We start from the raw sequence: 24240 nt of genomic DNA on the forward strand, positions 1-24240 counted from the left end.
ACCGGAAGTTGGGTATGTCAGCCTTTCAAATAAAAGAGAAATTCAGATTGTATGCTTCAGAATAAATAAATAAATAAATAAAAATAAATAAAACAGTTACGCACAGACACCTACGTTTTGTCCCTAGACAGTGTTTTACATAAATTAATTTGTAAATTTGAGCTATTATTACATTAAGTTCTTGTTCTTTACATTTAGATATGTTTTAATATCCATTACGAATAATTTGAACCACGAATCCACTTCCACTTTTTACTTTTTAAATGCATTTTTTTAAATAGCATATTGTTATCCATTATTTCCTGTCAACTACTTCACCTGTATACTCCTTACATTTAGCTATTTCCACCATTTGGTGTTTCTATCTATTTTAACATTGTGATAATTATGTTCAACCATTTACCCTCGACATTTCAACTTCCAGCACCTCTATTCTAGCTGTTCCGATATTATAGCGGACTCAATATAATTCAAATTGTTATTTTTTACTCCAAAATGTGACCCCAACAAACACTAGTCAACACGGCTTTTACTTTGAAAGTTCTGCCCGGAAGTTATACTTGTGAATTCGGTTTGCTTAACAAATGCAACGTAACGTTAGCAGCTAGCCAGGAACCAGCTCGACTGACAGCTTCGAGTGAATTACCGGTAACTGATCCCCAGAAAGGACTTTCACAGCCGGATCCGCATCTCTTCACTGGATCGTTTGGACCCGAGTCGACCCACCTTTAGGTCTCGGAGGGGGAGCCACGTGTACAGGAACTGGTCTCTGACAGCTTGCCTGACTGGAACCCACCATAAAGGTCTGTGTGACTCGGAAGTCAAGCTAACATTAGCCAGCTGGTACTCACTCATACTGCGGGCTGACCAATCTCTCAATATCCACAACCGTTTTAAAACGTCCACACAGTGTTAGTCGTCGTATTTAACAGGTTGGTCTCTTGTTATATTATTTTACTGCTAGCTTCATTAATGTTTCATTAGCTCGCTAAGCTAACAGTCAACTGCGCTCTGCGATGTAAAATAATTAGAATGACGTGACGAGCCAAGATTTACGAACCGGTATCACCATCTTCAGAGTATTTAGCGTTAATTATGTTTACTGATACATATTTAAGTGGGTGATATAAAGGTTTATATGTGACGTAACGACGTCAAGGTTTGACAGCTAACGTAAAATGATCGTAATTCATGTTCATAGTCACAACATCGTCGTACAAGACGCGTCTGTAGGTTAAGGATGACTGGATTTACGTTTTTACACACACACTTCCGTTTTAAGATTGTGTAAATACAGTAAAGCTGTTGATGTGTCCTGGACTTTTCCGGTGGGCGTGACGTATACGCGGAAAATCCGATGTGACGTGAACGCATCAGTAAAGTTGAGACCTTGTGCTTGATGCTGTGCATCAGAATTGCCTTATCCCATCAAAACTTTGCAGTTTTATTCTTATGAGGTGTTTTTGAGGATGAGTACACATAACTAAAAAACTTCACCCTCCTTTAGGCAACCATGGCTGTTTGGAGAAAAGCGTGGTGTAGAAACCTCCTGCTGGTGTCTCTGCTGTTCCATGTCTACACCACGGATGCACGACCGGCCAACATGTCGGCAATTAAAGAGAAGTCTCCGGCCGGCAAAGACGACAACGAGATCCTGCCGCCGGACCACCTGAACGGGGTGAAGATGGAGATGGACGGCCACCTCAATAAGGACTTCCACCAGGAGGTCTTTCTGGGCAAAGAGATCGAGGAGTTTGAGGAGGACTCTGAGCCGAGGAGGAACAGGAAGAAGCTCATCGACATTTTCACCAAGTAAGACATGCTTGTCAGTCAGGAGTTACAGCATTCCCGAAACAATTCACTGTTATGAGAAGCTGAAGCGTGTCACAGTAACACGGTAATGCAAAAACCAACAGAATTTCCATAATGTGAGGCTGTACATAAGGTTACCTGCATGGAAACAAAGAATGCACTGAAGCTGGAAAAACAAGTCATGCAAATCCCTCTGCAATAGTTTACATTTCTGATGCAAGGTGCCATTGTTATAGCAGAGAATGGCGGAAGAAAAAGGCCACGCCATACTTTTAAATTCATCTTGGCACATCTTATTTCCCTTATTTGACCTTAAATGGTAAAGAAATGTGGCCAAACTTGGCCAGTTTAAAGAAAAGTACCAGATTAGACACAAGCCAGAGAGATGATTTGGTAATTACAGCTGATAGTAAACGGTACACTTTGTAGTTTGATGACTAATGTTAAAAAAGCTAAATTAACAACTAATCCCGCCCCATCCTCAGAGTTGATTTCAACAAGGACAGGAGTGTTAGCGCCAAGGAGATGCAGCGCTGGATTATGGAGAAGACGGAGGAGCACTTTCAGGAGGCCATGATTGAGAACAAGAACAGTTTCCGTGCTGTTGACCCCGACGGCGACGGTGAGAGAGAGAGAGAGAGAGAGTCACATCCGCTTATAATTCACCCAACTCTGGTCAAATCCTGTCAGGCTTGTGAGACCACGATGCAACAGTGCGTCATTTCTGTTCGGTGAAAACCCAAATACTCAACGTCATGTTTTGTCCACAGGTCACGTGACGTGGGACGAATACAGAGTCAAATTCCTGGCCAGCAAAGGTTTCAATGAAAAGGAAATGGCCGAGAAAATCAAAAACAACGAGGATCTGAAACTGGATGAGGAAAGTACGTATAGCTTACTATATGGAGCGCGTCGGGAATATTTCAGAACATGTACTGCAGATATCCAGGTGACGATGTAATCGGGTTGAATCTTCTCCTCGTTGCAGCCCAGGAGGTTCTTGAAAGTCTGAAGGACCGCTGGTTTCAGGCCGACAACCCCCCGGCTGACCAGCTGCTGAACGAGCAGGAGTTCCTGTCCTTCCTTCATCCCGAGCACAGCAGAGGCATGCTCAAATACATGGTCAAGGAGATCGTGCGTGACTTAGGTACACAAACATGAATCACGAGCATCAATCCTTCACTTGTATGGAAACAGACTAGAGAACAGTTGAAAACTTGTAAGCAAACTGTCTTATCTACACATCCAGTAGCTTCATAGCAACACCAGTAAAACACACAGCAGACGCTGTAAAACCAGAACAGTTTTATCATCCGTTGTAAAAATGTTACCTCGCTGCTTTTATGTCTCGGATCTGTTGCATTTTTTAAATGCGTCTTCCGAGAATTCTGTCCGTAACCGTGTGAGCTGACGTAGTTTGTGTCCGTGCGTGTAAACGTTGTAGCTCTTTATATTATGACAAGCTGATATCAAGCCGGCTCTGTTTGTATTCAACGGAGAACTTTGTTATGAACATCTTCCTACTTGCTCACGTTTGGCTCCTGCTTTCTGTACAAATAAGTTCTGGGCAGCATTTTGGCTACCTGTTGATGGCAGCAGGGCTGTTATGAAGGATTACTTCTATTATAATCTGCAGAACTTAATTAATTGATCATTTGTTTGATCTGCCAAGAGCAAAAACCAAAAAGTAATCTGCAAATATCTCTTCTGTTTACATCATAAATCTATTAGAGGATCTGTTTTGAATACGCATTGCTCCACGATGAGGCCCTTAACCCCTTTAGCACCATAATAATAGATATATTTATTATAACGCCTGGTCTTTTTTGTCTATTTTTGTCAATTATTGTGTCAAAAAATGCCCTATGTGTAAATAATTCACAGCTTTCCATTCTTATGTAATGAAATACCTAAAAACTGTGTGTTATAAGAAGAAAAGGACAAAAACGGAATTTAATTTTCTTCAACTTTCTTTTTATATATTTTTTTAAAATGCAGATTGAACATTTCTGAGATTGCAAAAATCTAATGCAAACTATTTTACAACAACTCAGACAGTGTTACATTTCTGGAGCTTTGTGAGTCCATATTACAGGCCGTTATATTTGTCAATAGCCAGGCGTTTACTTTAGCAGTGGTAGTTTCTGAAACACTTCCTGTCCACCTGAAGACAGAGAGAATGTATTGAACAGATATGGGGAAGAAAGAAATACTCAAACCTTCATTGTTGCTGTGCTCGTAGACCAGGATGGGGATAAGAAGCTGACGCTGTCGGAGTTCATCTCACTGCCCGTGGGCACCGTGGAGAACCAGCAGGCTCAAGACATCGACGACGACTGGGTTCGAGAGAGGAAGAAAGAGTTTGAGGACGTCATCGATTCAAACCGCGACGGCATCGTAACCATGGACGAACTGGAGGTCAGTCATCCCTTTTTTTTAGTCATTCATCTAAGTATTATAAATTGATGAAGTTTACTTTTTTTAATTGTTTAATGCAAATGTTCCTTTTTTCAAACTTAAATGTTGAATTGATTACTGAAACCCTCCCCTTTCTTCTCTTGCGTGGCGTGCAGGAGTACATGGACCCGATGAACGAGCACAACGCTTTGAACGAGGCCAAGCAGATGATCGCCGTCGCCGATGAAAACCAGAATCATAACTTGGAGCTGGACGAGATTCTCAAGTACAGCGAATACTTCACGGGCAGCAAGCTCATGGATTACGCCAGAAATGTTCACGAGGAGTTCTGAAGACGCCATCCATCCGAGTCGCAGGGCAGGGGCGACGTCCCTACATCTGCTTCAGGGACTAACCAGACGGGGCGGGGGGGGGTTAATGATGGGACGTTCTAGTGTGCAATTCTGTGTGTAAAAGCCTCGATGGCCTCTTCAGTTAATACATCCTTCCTTCAGTCCTGGACTGTCTGCCAGCCATCACACTTAGCATGGTCTGCCTTGTGTCTACCATTGGACGTTTAAATGTTGGGCTGCGTGTTTATGAATATGAGGATTTGTAACCATGGCTACATATCGTCGTTCCCGGTGCAGTGGCGAGAGAGACCATTTGTTCTGCGAGATCTGTCTTTATAAGCTGGCGTGTCTGTATACAGTGTAAATATTCATTGTCACGAGAGAAGAGCTGAAAAAAATAAATATAACGCTGCTACGAGGAAAAACCCTTTATAGAGATATCGTTGTATAAAGAGTTAATTGCACCCCGGAAATCCCCCACAATTCAGTGGTGGTGGTGGTGATGTTCCACTAGTTTCCACAACAGACCGTATCCGTCCTTCCACTTAAAAACAAATTAATTGAAGTATAACGATCCTTCTTAGCACAGACTTTCATTAGCCATTTATTGTCAGAGTAATATATGAGAACATATTGGTTCCTTTTTCCCCAGCAAACATCTTTGATGTGAAGGATAAACATAATTGGTTTAATCTGTGTGTGTTTTTTTGTTTTTTCTTGACTGAAAGAAATCCAAGTCACGCTCTATTAAAGATGTGGAAAAAGAGGAATTTAGTTGACCGGTATCGTTTTTGATGGACTGCATCTTTCAAGTTCTCCCAGGTTTGTTCCCGTTCCTTAATTACTGCAGGAGGCTAACGTTGGTGTCCTTATTCACAGACTGTGATAGCTCACTCCTCATCATATTTACATGCAAACTCAATTTGGTATGCTTTCGGTGTTGGGACGCAGCTACAGGCTTCTCTGTCACTGTTTGGACTGTAAGAAAATATAATAAATAGACTGTGACACAGCTTTATAAAATGTATTGCAAATATACTGGGAATAAATATTTCTTATCAATTAAAATGGCACCAGAGTTTCTTTTAGTGTTATTTTAAGGGCTGCAGAAATAAGATAAGAAATAATAATTTAGTCAACAGAATGTTAGAAATTAGTTTTTTTCTGTCCAAAAACATAATTAAAAAAAAAAAAAAAATCAATTTACTATGATATTGGTAGAAGAGGTACTTTAAAAAGGTGCTATACAACATGTAGCCACTAGATGTCGCACTCCCCCCTTCCATTGCACGTCCAACACAGCTGTTGCTCGAAGCAATAGGTTGCCAGTTGTGCGGCAACCCCAAAGACTTCACCCCTGACTACGCAGAGATGCCACGTGATACCAACGTCGTTATTCTATTGGCTCATAAGCCTTGCTAGAAGCCGCAGCCACACGTCACACATCTACACTGAGGCTACGTTTATACATAGCAGGGTATTTAGAGAAATGAATATTCCCCCCCCTCAGTTTTCAAAAATGTTGTCATTTACATCAACCCGCATAAATCCGTCGTCGAGCGCCATAATAACTAACCTATGGGCGGCAGTGTAGGGAGAAGGATAAAGCCATGCAAGCCAATCAGAATCCCCAGATGTTGAGCATTTTTTGGCGCAAAATGTGACATTTGAGAACCTAAAAACCCTGTTTCTCCCAGTGGACACACAACACATAACCGGCAGAAATCTCCACTTTAACTGGAGTTTATAGAAATAATCGTTTTCTGTGATAAAAACAGGGTTTTTGTGTAAATGAGAGGCCAAACCGCGTGGAAATATCTGTGTTTTCCCTTCATGTAAACGGGACCAGAGGTAAACAAAACATTCATTTTGGACGTCAAAAATAATTTAAATGATTAATTCACAATTCAAAACATTTTTTTTCCACAAGAAGTGATACTTTGATTCTGCATCTTTATAAAAGCTGTTTTTTGTGATGATTTGTTTAAATAAAAATATTATCAAAAGGACCTTTAAGTAAAAGTTGCAACACCAGAGTGTAAAAGTCCTGGATTCAGTACAGATGTTTTGGCATCAAAATAAACTCAGACTCATTATGTAGAATGACCAGTTTCAGAATATAAACTGCATTTAAATAGGGTTAGAATTGGTGATTCATTAATTATGTCACTTCAATGTAAAAGGCAGCAGATAAAGGAGATGTAGCTGCAGGAACGGAGACTTATCTTGACTTGTGTGAGTCCAACCAAGTCCAGAGTTCATCCAACCGACAACTGCTCCTCCGTTTCCTCTTCTATGTCAGCTTTTGTCTGTTTTTCATTCATCTGAACTGGAAAGTGGCTCCTCTTTGTTCTCCTCCCTTTCCCGCCTCCTCCCGGCTCACAGGTGTATCTCATTTATCTCGTCTCCACCTTCCTTCCCTGTCCAAGGTTGAAAACGCAGCCCTGAATCTGAATCACTACTCTTGGATTCTGGGTTTGATGTGAGATTGTATAGTTTGAGTTTAAACCATCACTGAGGCCCAAAATTCTGCTTTGAGAAGATTTTTATTGCGTATATCCGGGTTAAGGTCCGTTGTGTGTTTCACTTCACAAGACAGCAGGATCGTAAGAACAACCACCATTTCACCAAACCAATGATTTGTTTCCAAGCGGTTACATACTGGACATCAATTCATGTTTTTTCTTTATAAATCATCTTTTTTTTGTCAGATTTTGATTATTCACAATTAAACGGATAACTGCATTTTTTCTTTTTTACAATTGCAATCTAAATGGCTTCGACGTTGACATGATGCTGCGATTCCCAGTCGGATGTTTATGTGCACGCTTTACTTCACAGACGTCACTTCACAAGACTTTTTACATTTTTTACCAATATCGTTAACGTGTCGGTCGTACAAATTAAAACTATCTGCTTTTTACGAACCCGCTCCTGAATGCTACTCCATGTCAGACACATGCAACCTTAAGAAGAGCTTTAAAACGGTAAAAAACACAACAATCCCCTCTAATTCCACCCTAAGCTGAGATCAGCATCATTACATACACATAATTAAGTCAATGGCCAGCACTAAAACAGGGTTAACATGGAAAACACTTGAAGAACACAGACATTATTTTACAGTACATCGCATATATAAGAAAAAAACACAAACCCACACACAGTACGTTCATAAATGATAACATCTGACACGTTTTTAAAAGAACTAATTGACATAAGTAAGGCGATTGTGTGCATGTAAATGCAGCTTTTTAAACAAGTCTTTCATGATTCTGACATTGATGATGATAATAACGGTAATATAGAGCAGCATTACAGTTGGTCAAGTTCCCGTTTTCTCCTCGATCCTCATTTTTTTCTCAAATAAAAGAAATTAAAAATCAACTTAAAAGTTGCCGTCTGTAAGAAGTAGAACTTTATGTTTAGTGCCTTACATTTGGGGACTGTGTATTTAAAAAAAGGGCTACCAGTTTCCTCAGATGTGAGTACAGGGTTTGTTGCTGATAACCTGTTGGATGTAAAAACGGACCATGATTTGAATATAAATAATGATTATTTGTACAAAATAAGGAAAAGTCTAACGATTTATTCTGATGAGCTTGTGCTCGTCTCTAGTCTCGGTCTTCATTTGGTCTTCGTGCGGTGCTTCAGTCTTTACAGGTAGGAATACTGGCTGAGTTTCCGCTGGTAAGCTGCACTGGCATGGTGGAAAGGCTGCCCTCCCAGCGGCTGCTGCTGCTGCTGCTGCTGCTGGTGGTGTTGGTGGTTCCCGTACTGTCCCGGAGCCGACCCCCCCAGGGCCAGGCCGCCGTTCTTTTGGAGCAGCGCCAGGGACGAGTAAGCTCCGCTCGCCCTGCCGTGGCGGGACGACCCACCCTGCATCTGGTCCACGGCCTGAGACACCGAGGCCAAGGCGGCGGACGCCGGGTAGGCGTACAGGTTGGGGGCAGAGCTGAAGAGGGTGCTCTCGTGAAGCCGGTAGGAGGAGTGGGACGAGACGGGAGGGGGGTACGTGGGCTGTCGCCTCAGGGAGCTTCCTGTCGGGTCATTGGATGATGACATCACAGCCTGTTGCACCTGAAACAACAGAGGGAGGGTCAGACACGCCCACACTCTTGAGGTGACGCCTTCAGTAATCGGCTGCATCAGAGAGCTGTCACCTGACTCAGGTTGAGAGGCTGAGATCTGCTGGACGCCGCCCGCTGATGGCGATCCGTGTTGGATTCTCCGGCCCGACTCGACTGCTGAGTCGGCCCTTTCTTTGATTTCGCAGAGCCGCTTGTAGCTTGATCTGTGCAAAACGAGACGGGATTTAAGAGCATTAAGAGGAGATTATATTCGAAAAAACCTTTGGATTTCTTTAATATGAAAATAGGAAGATTGATTTTTTGCTATTTTTTTTCAGCATATCTTATTCTTATATCTTATTATTCACAATATGACTGTGGATGTGATCTAAAAAGGGTTAAAAAGGCATTTTTTGCTCTTATACCTGGAGTTTCTTTCACAATAAAAGCCCTAAACATATAATAATTGAAAGCGAGTATTTCACATTTTTGTGCAACTATTCGTTGTAGGTCTTTAGAGCTCAGCTGATTATCAGTGTAACGGAAATGGATCTGCATCTAATTATTAAAAAATGAAATATATATATATATATATATATATATATATATATATATATATATATAAAGACTAGGAGATCTCTGTGCCTTGGAGACCTGGAGCTGCCGGGGCTTTGTGGGTTGTGCTCTCCCCCGGCTGGCTCTTCACAGAGGGCAGGATGACGGCCGTAGACTTGGTGGTCTGCGAGGTGGTCTTGGGGCTCAGGGGGCTGCTGGTGGAGGAGTCGGAGTCATGGGAGTCGTGCACCGTCACGCAGCTGATCACGTTGGTCCTCTGGCTCGTTCCAGAGCTGCAGGGAAGAATAAGAGGAGTGTAAAAAAACAAACAATTTGGGCTAAAAATAAAAAGTTGGAGGAAGGAAGTCGGAGCTCACCAAGCAGCCGGGAACTTCCTGTCGTCCTCGTCTTCTGAGTCGCTGTGGATGGTGATGATGCTGACGGCGGGGCTCGGCGTGTCCGAGATGACGATGGGCTGAGACTGGTCGCCGGCGAAAGCAGAAGTGTTGTGGACCACAGTGGTGGCTGATGACACCGGCCTGCAGCGGAAGAAGAGGCTCCATTTCGGCATTTGAATATTTGATTTGAATATTTTAGCCTGCCACGTATTTATGTTTCCTTTAAAGCGTACGCTTGCTTCAAATAACCTTTCATTTTTATATGTAACATCAAATAATCATACATTGATTATACATTGATCTGTGGGTTTTGGTTACTGGTTACCTGGCTCTGCTCTCTGCATGTCGACCTTTTGACCTCTTGCCCTGTTGGGATCTTAAGTGAGCGGCCCCCGAGCCGTGGCCTTGGGAGGCGGCGTGACGGCCGACACCGGAGTCCTGCTGGCCCCCGGCGTCGTACTGGTTTCCATGACGACCCCTATCAAACGGAAGCACGCGTTGAACTTACCGAACTCACCAGACCTGAAGCTGTTAAAAGCAGCATGAAGACCCCCGTCAGACTGAACTCACCTCCAACCCGACGCCTGCTGGCTGTCGGGGACCGGGGCCCCCATGGGTGAGTCCGGCACCACGGCCTGCCCGGGGTTGTGGATGGCCATGCCCGGCATCTGCTGCCATGTGGAAGGGATGAGGATCTGCTGCGTGCCTGCTGGCCAGCCCTGCTGCACACACACACACACACACACACACACACACACACACACACACACACACACACACACACACTGAAATATTCTTCTTTTCAAAAACGCGTTAAGAAGAGAAGAAGAGGTTATTTTCTTTGAGAATCACACTGAAACAGAAAGGAACGGTGAGCTCATGCAGTTTGTAGGCAAACGCCGACGTTCCCATCTCTGTCGACACCCAGCAGACACACAACGCCATCTTGTTTCCAGACTCATTCCTGCACAGAGAGACCTGCATTTGTCTTAAGAAGCAGAAAACACCGAACCACACTTAAAGAAAGAGGAAAAAGTCAACATTTGTCACAGCAGGTTCTGATTCTAAGCGGAAAAACGGAGGAAATTATTTTTTTAAATAAAAAATAAATAATGCGTTTTAAAAAATCAGAAGTGTGTCTGCCAGTGTGTCTTTTTTTAATCTACCACTGGGAGGCGCAAAAGGAAAAAACCTCCTCCTCATGTAGATATGAAGCCCCATTGGAAGCAAAAGAAAACCATTTTTTTTTTCACTAATAAAAACACAATTTCTGCTAATAGATCCGTCCCAATTCACTTTAAAAGGGTTGAAATGCGATAACAAGCTTTAAATATTCTCCTGCATTAAAACTTAACTGAAAAACTGCAAAAATGTACTAACAAAAACAATCCACACAGTGGGGTTTATGCATACTTCATAATGGATGAGACAGAAATACGTATAAAGTGAGAACGGCATTCTTTACAAGGTGAATTTATAAACATGCAACTTTATCACCATTTTAATTGACATTTGGGTTATTGTTACTGTCCTGATGCTCCTCCTAACGTTTAATAACGACGACTCTACACGAGTACTTCCGGGCCCCTGAAGCTGCGAGCGAAAGCACAAACCAGACTCGTGAGTTGCGCATGCTTCCCGACGCTGACATACACGTCGCCAGGAGGAGGAAGGAAGAACAGAGGAGAGGTTTCAACCAGGTGTGACGATGGTGCTTTACCAGCATGGAGGCATTGTGATCCAGGAAGCCGCCGAGGCTCGCGGCCCGGCAGCCGACCGGCAGCTGGACCGAGCCTAAAGGCGGCATCCCTGCCACTGAGGCGTACAGGCTGCCTACCAGCAGGGGGTCCAGGGAGGCCTGGCAGGAGGTGTGAGGGGAGGAGTTAAGACATCGGAAAGGGCTCCATATCATACTGAACCCCAAGGAAGGAGGCTTTACTGTGGATCAGGTGGTTTTCAGGTACTAACATACATGACCAACCAAAGCAAATAATGAATTGATGGAATTCCTGCATTCTGAGCTCCAAGGATAACAAATCTATTTTATCTACTTTATATACACAGAGAGGCAGGGATGCACCGAAACCAAGTTCAAGTGGGTACATTTTAATATTTTAATATTTAATAACATCTTAAATGTGACAAGGAGCCCCGATTAGATTATTTTCATTAACTCAAAAAGGTTAGGAGGCATTTAATCTAAAAGAATATCTTTCATTTGCATATTTTAACCTGAAAATAACTCATTTATACATATATAATGGGAAAAGGACCTCTAAAGTGTACATTCCACCAGTGCTGGTGCTGATCCTTTGGACTGGTGGATCCAATCAGATTCTATAAGACTCTGAGGTGGTCATGCTGAGGGTCCTACCTGTGTCAGCATGCCGGGCTGGATGTGGAGAGACTGGGACGACTGGTTCTGAGGGACTAACGGCACAGAGTTGTCCATCCTCACTGGAAACCCAGACGGCTTATTGGACGTCTGAAGACCTGAGAGGAAAAGAAAAGAAAGGAAAATGTTGTTGATTCAAGTATACACAAAAGATGCAGGATATAAGAAATTAAAGGATTAGGAAGTTAGTTGTAGATATCCTTTTATTGATATTTTGTCAAATTATGACTCAGTAAGTTGTTTTTTCATATAAGACTCAAACATCTGGCGTTCTCACCCTGGATGGTCGGAGGGCAAACTATGAGTGTTTGCTGAAAGGGCTCCGTCTGGGTGCAGAGCTGGGTCGGTCTGGTCTGCAGCGGCACGCCCTGCTGGGTCAGGCCCGGGATGTTGATGGTGGCCTGCTGATAGAGGCCGGGCTGGTAGTTCAGCAGCGGGACGTTACTGCTGAGGGACAGGGACTGGCCTCCCGTTGACGCCATCTGAAACATAATTCATCACAACGATACCGATATGAAGCGTAACAACATTTGAAGATCCCAGCGAGCCTGAGGCGGATCACGGGTGATGTCCTGACCTGATTGTGCTGGTTTAGTTGGCTACTGAAGGTGACGGTGAGGTTGGTGGCTGCACTGGGAGTGTTGTTACCGGCAAACAGGTTTTTTCCATTCTCAAAGGCGCTGCATCGGCGTTTGCAAATGTCCATATTTTGGAAGCAGGACTTCACACTGTGAAATAAAAAGAAATAAAAGAGGATCAAGATGGAGAAAGAGCCACCGCAATCATTAGGGTGACCGCCCTGGACTCACTGTGAGCTGTGAGGGAAGTGCAGCAGGTGTGTCATGGTGACAAACGGGTGGTTCAGCGTCTTCATGGGCGTGATCCGTTTGTCGGCGTCCAGCGTCAGCATCTTCTTCAGCAGGTCTATGAACTCCCGCCTGTCGGCCTTCTCCGCCAGGATGTCCGTCCCCTCCAGGTTTGTCATGTTCACCTGCAGAGCGACGGCAAAATGTGCGTTCGTCACACGGCGTCCCGATAACGGGATCAAAATCCATACATACAGTATTCATATCTGCCTCCTTGTACCCCTTTAAAGTAAGTTCTGCTGATCTGAAATCTGCTCCGTCCTCACCTGCATCATATCATCCAGACAGTTGAAGATGTACTTCCTCGCCTCCTTCGACTTGATGCCCATCTCTGCCTCGTGCTCGGAGGGCGTCTGCAGGAAACGAGCAAACCCTCAGAATACTACAACCACATATATGAGGGGAACACGGAATAATAATAGCACTGGTTGCAAATTCCTTGGCTGATACAGATTGTCTTTCTAAGAAAAAAAGTAAAGGATGCTCCTCCATCGCTTATTTTGAACTTGCAGGTTTATGTACTTCCGACTACACGTTCTGTCTACTTCTACTTTGCAATCAGTGATAAGAAAATATCTGTGATTTTAGCCCAGAATCATCATATTATCATAAGCATCCAGACTTTGAAGAGACATTGCCATGATTTGGGACTTTTCAGAAGGAAAACGTTGTTTTTTTTGTGCTGAATGTATGAGTTTTGCCAAGTAAACGTGAGTTTTTTTCTCTTCCATCACCAACATGAGTCTAAAAAGTCTCCCATCTCTGCAGCTTAGCCTACTTTGAGTCTCCAGAGAGGGTAGCTTGAGTCGGGGCCTCTGTTGAAGAAGCGGCTGGTCTTGGTTCCTGCACTCAGCAGGTACTCTGCAGGGAGACCCTGGGTCTGGGAAATGTACCGAATCTGAGGGAGACGACAGTTAGAGAGGAAAGTTAGTCCAAACCATGTGACCTAGATATATAGTTCTCATCACATCACTGCTGGGTGTCTCAGCCTCTGAATGAGTTCTTGTTCATTGACACAAAAACATATTAAAACATGTGGTTATTTGAGGGAATTGTCACGTGTCCTGTTAGTTATTAATAATTCACACCAAACTATTAACATTTTCTAGTAAGCTTTTTAAAGACAAACACAAAAATAAACCAACTTTCATACCAGTTAAATAAACGAGATATAACGTGTTTACATGCACATATTTTTTTGTTGTTTCCAGCGTTTACGCTGCATGTTATCCATCTTCTCATCGAACTCTCGGCAGGAAAGCAACCAAGGAAAAGTAAAACCGACCTGGTCGTACTCCGAGGCCCCGGGATAAAGCGGCCAGCCCAGAAACAGCTCGGCAATGACGCATCCCAACGACCACATGTCGATCGCTTCACAGAAAGGAAGGCCCAGAATGATCTCCGGAGCTCTGGAAGCACGTCGACATGGATAAATGACGGGAACGGCAGCAGGTAAAACGCACATATTACACTTCTTTCCTCACCTGTAGTATCTGGACTGCAGGTAGGTGGAGCAGACCGCTTTGGACACGTGGCTGGCGGAGCCGAAATCGATGACCTTCACCCGGTACGGCTGCCTCAGAGGGTCCACCAGCATGATGTTCTCCGGCTTCAGGTCGGCGTGGATCAGCCCCAGGCTCTTCAGCTTCATCAGCGCCGTGGCCACCTGCTGCAGGATGGGCCGTATGCACTTGAGCAGCAGCGGGCTGAACTTGCTGTGCTTCAGGAAGTCGTAGAGGTTCTGCTCCAGCATCTCGAACACGAGGCACGTGTGGTTCTTGTGCTGGAAACACTCGTAGGAGCGCACGAAGTTGAACTCGTCGGCGTTCTCCGTGCTCAGCCTGCTGAGGATGCTCACCTGCAGGGAGGAGATATAGATTAGAAATGTGCTCATTAATAGATTAAAAATGGAGAAAAAACAGATAACCATGTGTTGTATGTCAAACCCTCCGCTTTTATTATAAAGACAACTATTACCGGATTATTATGATAATGATTGATTATGCAAGATCTGACGTCAAAAGCCTTTTATGTGTGATTTGTAACATTTTTATTGTCACACAAACAGTAGAAACAAATCACACTGAGCAATGAAATGTGCCGGTTCCCTTCACACCGTGACCTCAAATAGAAAATACGATAGAAAATAATAAAAAAATAAACTAAAAAAGGGTATAAACGGATAAAAATATGTACAAAATAATAAAATGCATGCAGTTTAGCAGCAATTTTTTGTATAGGCAAGATATGGTGCAAATGAATGCATTGAGCTTGGTGCAAAATATACAGTTCTAAGCAGATTTATGGATGTTTAACAGTAAAATAATGTGAGCAGCTTCTCCGTCTACACACCCTTGGAGATTTTACTCCTTTGAAAACAACACACTCACCTCGATTTGACCTTGCCGAGCATAGGAGGGATGGTTCTTCAGGATCTTGATGGCCACTATCTCGTTGGTGCCCCGCTTCCAGCATTTGGCCACCTGGCCGAAGGTGCCGCGTCCCAGGAACTCCAGCACCTCGTAGCTGTTGGACATGGAGCACAGGATCTCGTGCTGGACCAGCTGGTAGTCGCCCTCGCTGTGGGAGTTGCTGCTCTTCGTGGTGGAAGTGGAGTGTGCTATGGACTGAGCCGTGGTGGTCCCCCCTCCGCCTCCGCCGCCGCCGGTGCGGTTCGGGACCACCGGGGCCGACAGCTCCTCCAGGATCTGGACGCTGTCGCTGCTGTCCACCTCCTCGCTTTTCCTCTTCAGGCTGTACTGCTTGTGGTAGAGGTCGCAGGGCTGGGAGGAGGACTCGGCGTCCTTGACACGGCGGCTGGAGGAGGACGAGGAGGACGAGGAGGAGGGAGGGCCGCGGACGCTGCCCGTGCTGTCGGCCGCCCGCACCACCGTCTGCTCCCGGGAGCCGGCCGCCGGCGGGTGCACCTGGTTGGAGTTGTTGTACACCGGGTTGAAGGTGGAGCCGGAGGTGGAGGGTGCAGCTCCTTGGGTGGGGCTCTGCTGGTAGTAAGCATTATCTCCCAGCTGGTTGGACGCATCCCAGGCCGTGTTCTCAACCTTGAGCCTCTTTGAACGAGAGTAGGCACTGGAGGAGACGGAGGGAGAGGAGAACACCTGGAGCTGAGACGCCATGTCTGCAGATTAAAGACCAGCAGCAACCGTCAATAGGACATCTATAAAAAAACACAGAGATGGCTTGGATAAGAGTTTTTTAATTTACTGATGATGAAAACAGGATATGAAATGGATCTCCACCTGTAACAAAGTCGAGTAGTTTTATAATTATAAATTAAACCAACAACAAAATGTTATGATAGTGAATCATGGTTTAGGTCATATTTTTAAGCAAAAATGCGTCTTAAATGTGAAAATGTATTTTACTTACTTACATTAAAGTAAATTTAATATTTTTAGATGTTGGACTGCAGCTCTGGCAAAACAATTAGATGATAAAATTGAAAAAAACATCTTCTACAAATCAAGTTATTAATCTATTAAACAAAAAAAATAATCAGCACGTAAATTATTCAAAGATACCTTGTCTGATAAAATGCCAATAATAAAACCTTGAATGCTTAATTATCTTCCTGTCAGAGGTGTCAAAACGATTTGAAATGTAAAGAATACATTTTGAATTTTAATTTGTACTTACTAATAACATAGCTATTATTCAAGGACAGAAGAAAATATAACAGCTGATTACATTATTATGGAGCAGTGAAGGGTGATGTTTTGAGCTGCTACACAATTACCTTAATGATGAACAGTTTATTTATTTTTTAAGTAAATCACTGACCCCTTCAGCCGAAAAAAAAAAACACAAGACACTTGATTACACGTTTTGCTTTTGGCCGCTGTCCCTTCAAGTGTGTCCGTGAACGCCACTTCGATAAAAACAAGTATCTCCTGTCTGGATTTGTAGTTTCTAGACTTTACTTATTAACGAGTGACAATACCTGTATTTGACAAGCGAACACACCGAAGTCGATCTGACATTTAAGGCCTCATCATCATCACCTCCTCTTCCTCCTCCTCCTCGCCGGGCTCTGTGCGCTGCTGCTGCTGCAGCCGATCAGCTGGAGCTGGAGCGGCTTGGATGAGGGGCTAAGCTAACAGCTAGCTAGCTAGCTACGAGTCACATCTGACTCGGATCCGCAGTCACATCGCGTGTCAAGCGTGCAAAAAGGTTGATAATGTCCCCGGACGAGTGTCAGAAACCATCGTGACGAGCGCCGTCGACCGGACACAGCTCCATCATCATCTGTCTGACTGCTCGCCGTACTTTCTAACGAGACAGACGACGTGACGACGAGACGTGACCGACGTCGACGGCCGCAGCACAGCGCCAAAGATCGTCTATTGCTACGCGTATCCAGCATAGCGCCAAAGATCGTCTATGCTATATGTCTCCAGCATAGAGCCAACGATCATCTACACTACGGTCTCCAGCATAGCGCCAAAGATCGTCTATGCTATATGTCTCCAGTATAGTGCCAAAGATGATCTACACTATGGTCTCCAACATAGCGCCAAAGATCGTCTATTGATACACGTCTCCAACATAGCGCCAAAGATCGTCTATGCTACATGTCTCCAGTATAGTGCCAAAGATCGTCTATGCTATATGTCTCCAGTATAGTGCCAAAGATCGTCTATGCTATATGTCTCCAGTATAGTGCCAAAGATCGTCTATGCTATATGTCTCCAGTATAGTGCCAAAGATCGTCTATGCTATATGTCTCCAGTATAGTGCCAAAGATCGTCTATGCTACACGTCTCCAGTATAGTGCCAAAGATCGTCTATGCTACATGTCTCCAGCATAGCGCCAAAGATCGTCTATTGCTACACGTCTCCCTCGTTGCCTTAACGCTGGACCACCGTTTTAAATCGTTTATAGACAGAAACAGAAAAACCTGCTGCAAGTAAACGTTTTTTTTGTTTTATTTTAACGTAGTATAAGCATTAAATATACTTAAAGTACCAAAGTAGTCATTGTGCATAATGGTTCATGGGAGTTTACAAAATAGAATATTTTGTATATAAGCGTGGGCCTATCTATATTAAATATGGATCAACTAGTGTGACACTGTCAGGGTTTATTTAGTTAATTCAGTAATCTCACCTTTTAACACAAGAGGGTGCTGTTCTTCGAGCTATATGATGATGTGACACATCTACGTGGAGAAACTCAACAGAGATATCTTACTGCATATATGTAAACACAAACAATGTTTATTTTTCATTCATATTTCATCTGCATTCCTGTTCATTGAGATATATTAGCATTTTTTTGCTTCTACAGCTTGTATACAGTAACATAAGCACTGCATTTCATAGTGGTACGGCAAAGTACATTTAAACAGAACATGAAGAAGACTACACCAGCATAGTCAATGCAAAAAAAACACATTCATAACACAATAAACTGCTTTGCAAATTCAAGATGGTTGATGATGATAACTAATGATGATATGACACTTTTTATCCATACAACATGGCTGAATTCAAGTTTAAGTATGAAATACAATGAGAGTAAATGCATGCATTACACACACAGGTCATTTAGGTCTGACCTAAATGTAAATGACACAGAAGAATGCATTTATGTAAAAAAAAAAATCCTTCAATCAGACACGTTGAATCCGAATAATGAAAGCGATGCAGCAAACAAATGACTCATAACAAAAAAATAAACAAAGAAAAAATAACAAAACAAGTGCTTGGCATTTTTATCCCAAAAGTTCCGTCTGACATTGTACAAAAGCAATGCTATGTTTATTTTAAAAAAGCATTTAAGGAGGAAAAGACCAGCAAATCCTCATTTCAAAATAAAAGGTTGATCTAAGAACAGCACAAGAGTCTTACAGATATAATGCAGCTATAATAATAATAATGAACAGCATCAAAGAATGTCATGATTTCATCACTTTAATGCACCTTAAAGGTGCATCTCTCTGTGAAATGTGTAACTTATTATGGTAAAGCATGATTTCTCATTTATTTTCATTTGTGATTGTTGAAGTGATGCAACTCCAGCCGTGACTGTTTATGGAAAGTGGTTGTGGCACTTTTCAAGTACATGATTGCGTTTCTCTCCGGACTACCTGAAGGAGTGTCGGAAGTGCACACTCCTCCGTTTCAGCTTCTCCGGATTGTGGGATGCCATGTGGGAAAACTCTCGGAAGATGTCGAGGTACGTGGCGTCTCCTGATGAAAGAAAACACAACGAAGAAATAATGATGATGCACTTTGAACAGTCGAAACATCTTTTATAGGAGAGTTATGAACCCGAGCGACGAGGGGAAAACAGCAGTCCTGTGTAGTAAAAGGCACTGAGCATGAATGGAACAGGCAGAGGCACCATGAAGCTTCCCTCTTTCAGCCCTCCAAATTCTGGGCTTTTACTTTCCTGGTGGCCATGGTAACCGCTGAATCCACAGGCATAACAAAAGCAGTTGAACTCTTTTGTGTACCATGAGAGTTCCTCATTAATTAAAAAAGGGGAATGAACATTCCTCGCTTTCCTTTTTCATCTGATGTGTGAATGAGAGAAGTAAGTAAAAGTACAAGAGAATCACCGTAAAATCATCCTTAAAGTACCAAGTATTCATTATTCACAGAATTCATTTCAGAATAATATATGTATATATATATATATATATATATATATATATATATATATACAGTATATATAATATTAATCGGATTCTGTAAACAAACATTTAAATAAACTTAGTGGAATAAAAAAGTATATTTTGAAGTATAAATATTATGTAAATACACAATGTAAGTGCAATTTCAAAGTTGTACAGTATTGAGGAAATGTATTCAGTGACTTTCCACCGAGTATATTTACCTAAGTACTGTACTTACTGTACTTCTACAACTTTGAAGTTCTTCAGTTTTGAAAACAATTATCAATATCTGAATACTGTTTTTAAATAACAGTAGATATTCATTAGAAACTGGAATGTCAATCTGCCTCTGCCTTGTTATAAATACTCTAGTTTATGCAATAAGTGTTCAGTCATGCTGTGAGAATGAGACGGTGTTTGATGTATTATTAGTGCACCGACGGTACATGATGTTAGAAGTTTGTTAATCGTGTTACTGAAAGGCTGTCCAAGAAGAAGAAGGAAGCACAGAAGCAAAGGGGAAGGTTAGCTTTTTTAGTCACATCTTCCATTTATTTTCATTTTCAAAGACACCGGGAGGAGTTATCCAACAAAAAAAACAAAAAAAAAGAAGAGGGTCGAAACCGAACATAGGTAGCAGTTAGTGTTAATATGCACAGGTATATTCAGAGGCACACGTTCTCTCACGTAACGAAATAGTACAGTTAACAGTCAGAGACAGAAAGAACACAAGAAAGTTATAAATTGCATGTTAGAAGCAAGCGAGTTAAAGTGTTAATAGTTTTCAGTTTATGTACACAACAGTCCACAGACACATCGTACTCTACAACACAAACGATCCTTCAATGGCTCGATGCAAATCATTGTTTGGTAAGTGATTATTACTGCACAGAATGAGAAAAAGGCTGGGTTTTCAAAGTGCTTTGAATGCATCGCTGACAAGCAAGAAGGGACGTCGCTGCCATGTAATTAAAAATAAAATGTTAAAGGCTCCGACCTGGACTGGGACTGTGAGTTATTAGCCAGAAGTTAAGCATGTTTTCCGTTTGCTGGGGTCGGAAATTCCTTCAAAAGTCAAATTTCATGAGAAAATCTATTCATTTGAATGGAATTCACCTCAAAACATATCCAACTTTGGTGAACTCAAACTCACAAATTGAATACGCCGTCTGAACTTATTGTTGGATTAGCGACCGAGCTAACGAGCCCGCTACGTGACAGTTCTCATGGTTTTAGTTAAGAGGAAACAGAAAGAGTTTGCTATTTTTTCGAAGCCAAAAAAGATGGTCCAAATTAAGTATTAATAACCTCTTGCTTTAAAAAAAAGGTGAACTCTCTGCCAAACCGGTTTTTATTGAATCCCCCTTGGATTCGTGGCCGACCATGAGGAAGGAAATTGTCCTGCTGGCACTCTGAACAAATGTCTGTGGTCTTTGGTTTGAACTAAACCCCAAACAGTCAAAGACAAGCAGCATCTTTGGGGAAAACAGGTTTTTTCTTCAGTCTAATTTTGCCTCTGATAGAAAGTGGTCAGTCTCATACGAGGCTGTCCAAAGTGGTCGATGACATCATTATGTCACATGGTTTTGGCTGACGGCCAGGCCGCCACGTTCATTGTCATCAAGCTTTTTTTTGTTGTTGTTGCACTAACCAGCCGATGGAAGACGGTGAGAGAAAGGTGTTTGCATCCGTTTCTGTCATTCCATGCACTGTTGTCACGTTTGGCAGTATATATAACATTATTCAACGATAATAAATGTCAAATATTCACATACACTGGGCACAGAAGTAAACAAATGAAGAACTGGGCAACAGCCACCCATGCAAACAAAGAACAAGTCTAATATAGGCCTAGTCGTGATACATTAGAATACCATAAACAAACATTTTAACATACAAATACTGTATGTACACAGTAATACATGTTAGTTTAGTGTATTTATATATATATATAAAAAAAATGTCCCCATCTGCTGCATTATTACTCCAAGACATTACATATCATGGAACTTTGGAGTATCGGCTCTCGTTTCTCGTAATGAGAATATAATACTGGCGCTACGTGTGTGTGTGTGTGTGTGTGTGTGTGTGTGTGTGTGTGTGTGTGTGTGTGTGTGTGTGTGTGTGTGTGTGCTCGGCAAAATCAAATCTAACAAAATAGATCCAGCTTTAAAAAAATACCATCTGTATTGTTGTTAAACAATAATACAAAAAAAATACAGATCATCTGCACGGAAATGATCATTGCACTGTCATCGCTGAGGATGACTCGTCATAAATAAAAATTCAAACTCATTGAAAAGTAAATAAATAAAAAAAAAAGATAAGAAGACAAAAAAAAAAAAAACTATATTCAAAATCACCGTTGGTAAGAAAAAGTGCATAATTTCGCTTTTAACTATAAAGCTTCACTTGGTCAATCTCTCGATCTAAACGGAGGGATGATACTTTTTCTGTGAGTCGGTCATCGCAGCCTCGTCACGACGTTAAAGCTCCGCCGCCATAAAAAAAAAAAACAGTCAGCTCAGATTTCATTCCTTGGAAAACCTGGAAGTTGGACGTGAACACATTGCTGATGACTTTAATCGCTGGTCTATTGATCGCTTGACAAGAGCGTTGCTGGATAATCTTTAAAAAAAACCCTGATTAAGCTCATCATCAGTTGCTCAAGTGTGACATCATCAAAGGAGGTTAATACTGAGTTCTTGTGAGATCCTGAGTGAGGAGCTGACTGCTTCGGGGGGAGATTCCTTGTTCTGATTTATCCGGTTTAGAGAAGTTAACGTGGCGGTGAGAAAACAAGTGTTGGAACGCATCTCTCTCTCTCTCTCAGGCAGTCGTAGTCTACCGGCACCCCCCTAAACCCCGACTGGACTCCCTGACTGGACTAGCACTCCGCTATGGTGAGACAGATGAACTCCTGGATGCATTTCTTATACTGTTGCTCAGTGGGGCTGCTAGTCGGGTATTGACCTGGCTGTCCGAAGGGTCCCTCCGACTCCCGCATCTCCTCGTTCATCCTGGCCAGACGCAGCCTAGAAGAAGAGGAGGGCTTGTTATGGATTCATCACGGCTGGAGAGTTAGTATCGAAGTGTACGTATAGAAAGGAACCCACAGTGTGACTATATCTGCGTTGGCTTGCTGGACAGCTATACTCAACGGGTCCTGGCCGTCCTCGTCCCCGTCGTTCTGTGTGGCTCCCCGCTTCAGGAACAAACACACCTGCCTGAAAACACCAGCAGAAAGGGAGATCATCCAATCAGTGAGAGAGAAAACATTTTCACATTCTTTTCCTAAATCTCTTGGGTTTTTTTTACTGAGATTTGCTCGTATGAATGCTCCAAATCGGACTCACAGGAAAGTCTTAACTGTACAAACTGGAAGGAAATTGCTAGTTTTATTAGAATGTTAATGAGATTTCGTCGTCATAATCGATGCCCCCCCCCTCTGCTTCATTAACGAGCACGTTTCAGTCAAAAAACAGAAACGAGGAATTACACTGCAGAGCTTAAAAGCTCGGCTGTGTCCGAAGTCGTATTAAAAGGACCCAAAATAATGAAAAATAAGCCGTTTTAATGCACAGATTAATGGGACAGGCGGTCAAGGAGACGGCTAACAGGACTCACCCCGTGTGTCCCAGATAGGTGGCGTGGTGCAGGGGGCCCCTCCCTCTCGCATCCCTTTGGTTGACGTCGGCAGCGTTCTGCAGCAGGAACTCACAGGCGATCAGCGAACCCTGAAATAACAACGCAGGTTAACCAGGCGATCAAATACTGCTATTGATGTTGAAAGGAAAGAGGCATGTCGTCCCCCTCTCTCTCTCTCTCCCCCAATTTCCTCTCTATAATAAATGTAATAAAAATAAGGCTTGAAAAATAATCTTTAGAAAGGAAAGAGGATTTAAAATGGATATTCACACATATGTTTCAGGGATTAGTGTCCCAGGATCCAGTGTTGGACCAAAACTGATTATTATTATCGTCTATAATTTTTTTTTATTGAGGTGAAAGTCTCATCACTCTCAGACTAATGTCACTTTGTCTTCGCCATGATTTATTCAATTTTCTTCTTTCTTCATACAGTTGATTATGCAATTCATCTATGCCTACATTTCCCATAATGCAACAAAATAGCATTTTTCCTGTACCTAACACTCTGTCTGACTATTAAGTCCCGAAAAACTACCAGTTCGTAACAAAGCCGTTCTATCAAAACACTTAAAGTCTCTAAACCCGAGCTGAGGTAATCCTGATGACATCATCAACTCTGGCGTTTCCCTACGTGACTCGTTCCTCACCCCGATGACGGCCTGTATGAGGGGCGTCTTCCCTTCGTCCTCGTCGTTGACCAGGTTGACGTCCGCCCCGTGGGCCAGCGCTTCCGCCATGACAGGCAGGTTGCGGGCCTTGGAGGCCTTGCAGAGCAGCGCTCCGGGGTGAAGGTCTCTGATGTCCTCGGGGTCCGACGTCTCCGGCTCGGCCTCCAGCTCGGCTTCCCCGCTGGAGTCCTCCGACACCTCGCACTCTGAGGACACGGAGACTTAGTACTCGCCGTACGTACCACCCAAGGTAAGTTAACGTCCCTCCGCCGGACTCACCCTCGGTGACGCTGTCCACCACGGAGCCAAACACCAGGATGTCGGTGCTGCCGTCTGTGCTGCCGCCCAACCCGCTGTCACTGCTGAGGCCTGCCGGACCGGGAGACGCCAGAACATGGACACATTAGTTACCGCTGTCTCTCTCTCCCCGGCTCATC

The 24240-nt window shown here is 43.1% G+C and overlaps 3 protein-coding genes across 5 annotated transcripts in view; 1 reads left to right on the forward strand and 2 right to left on the reverse strand.

Moving 5' to 3' along the window:
- The first annotated feature begins 596 nt into the window (after positions 1–596).
- sdf4 (stromal cell derived factor 4) lies at positions 597–5254 on the forward strand. Of its 2 annotated transcripts, none has more exons than XM_084014496.1 (7): positions 597–803; positions 1508–1812; positions 2298–2434; positions 2583–2696; positions 2801–2959; positions 4055–4230; positions 4386–5254. In XM_084014496.1, exons 2-7 carry the CDS (start codon positions 1514–1516, stop codon positions 4560–4562), a joined length of 1062 nt encoding a protein of 353 aa, XP_083870622.1. In that variant the 5' UTR covers positions 597–803; positions 1508–1513; the 3' UTR covers positions 4563–5254. The 2 variants fall into 2 exon arrangements, with proteins under 2 accessions (XP_083870622.1, XP_083870623.1); XM_084014497.1 differs by lacking the exon at positions 597–803 and adding an exon at positions 914–932.
- A 1843-nt stretch (positions 5255–7097) lies between these two features.
- Positions 7098–17137, reverse strand: hipk1a (homeodomain interacting protein kinase 1a). 2 transcript variants are annotated; one of them, XM_084015908.1, is made up of 17 exons: positions 16805–17137; positions 15237–15982; positions 14331–14704; positions 14132–14255; positions 13625–13744; positions 13113–13199; positions 12790–12971; positions 12558–12708; positions 12258–12462; positions 11960–12078; positions 11306–11443; positions 10156–10307; positions 9911–10063; positions 9565–9726; positions 9287–9480; positions 8726–8856; positions 7098–8642 (listed from the first exon to the last, which is right to left on the reverse strand). In XM_084015908.1, exons 1-17 carry the CDS (start codon positions 16842–16844, stop codon positions 8220–8222), a joined length of 3501 nt encoding a protein of 1166 aa, XP_083872034.1. In that variant the 5' UTR covers positions 16845–17137; the 3' UTR covers positions 7098–8219. The 2 variants fall into 2 exon arrangements, with proteins under 2 accessions (XP_083872034.1, XP_083872035.1); XM_084015909.1 differs by lacking the exon at positions 11306–11443 and having other exon boundaries at positions 16805–17136.
- Positions 17138–18061: 924 nt separating this feature from the next.
- Positions 18062–24240, reverse strand: part of LOC311017003 (arf-GAP with coiled-coil, ANK repeat and PH domain-containing protein 3-like) — a 50374-nt gene continuing 44195 nt past the window's right edge. Inside the window, exons 19-24 of the mRNA XM_084015094.1 lie at positions 24083–24172; positions 23783–24009; positions 23112–23221; positions 22601–22711; positions 22458–22519; positions 18062–19056 (exon numbers count right to left, since the gene is read on the reverse strand). Coding sequence (XP_083871220.1) covers positions 18950–19056; positions 22458–22519; positions 22601–22711; positions 23112–23221; positions 23783–24009; positions 24083–24172 — 707 coding nt within the window. The 3' untranslated portion in view covers positions 18062–18949. The remainder of the gene's footprint in view (positions 19057–22457; positions 22520–22600; positions 22712–23111; positions 23222–23782; positions 24010–24082; positions 24173–24240) is intronic.

The sequence above is a fragment of the Eutrigla gurnardus genome (genome assembly GCF_963514095.1).
Source record: "Eutrigla gurnardus genome assembly, chromosome: 8".
Classification (NCBI taxonomy): Eukaryota; Metazoa; Chordata; class Actinopteri; order Perciformes; family Triglidae; genus Eutrigla; species Eutrigla gurnardus.

Bases quoted from the DNA above. Each gene is read 5' to 3' on its own strand.
- sdf4 (XM_084014496.1), top strand. From the start codon at position 1,514: ATGGCTGTTTGGAGAAAAGCGTGGTGTAGAAACCTCCTGCTGGTGTCT. The intron at 2,435-2,582 runs GTGAGAGAGAGA...TTTTGTCCACAG, and splicing joins TGTTGACCCCGACGGCGACG to GTCACGTGACGTGGGACGAA. The intron at 2,697-2,800 runs GTACGTATAGCT...TCCTCGTTGCAG, and splicing joins TCTGAAACTGGATGAGGAAA to CCCAGGAGGTTCTTGAAAGT.
- hipk1a (XM_084015908.1), bottom strand. From the start codon at position 16,844: ATGTCAGATCGACTTCGGTGTGTTCGCTTGTCAAATACAG. The intron at 12,972-13,112 runs GTGAGGACGGAG...GTCGCTCTGCAG, and splicing joins GTCTGGATGATATGATGCAG to GTGAACATGACAAACCTGGA. The intron at 9,727-9,910 runs GTAACCAGTAAC...CTTCCGCTGCAG, and splicing joins CATGCAGAGAGCAGAGCCAG to GCCGGTGTCATCAGCCACCA.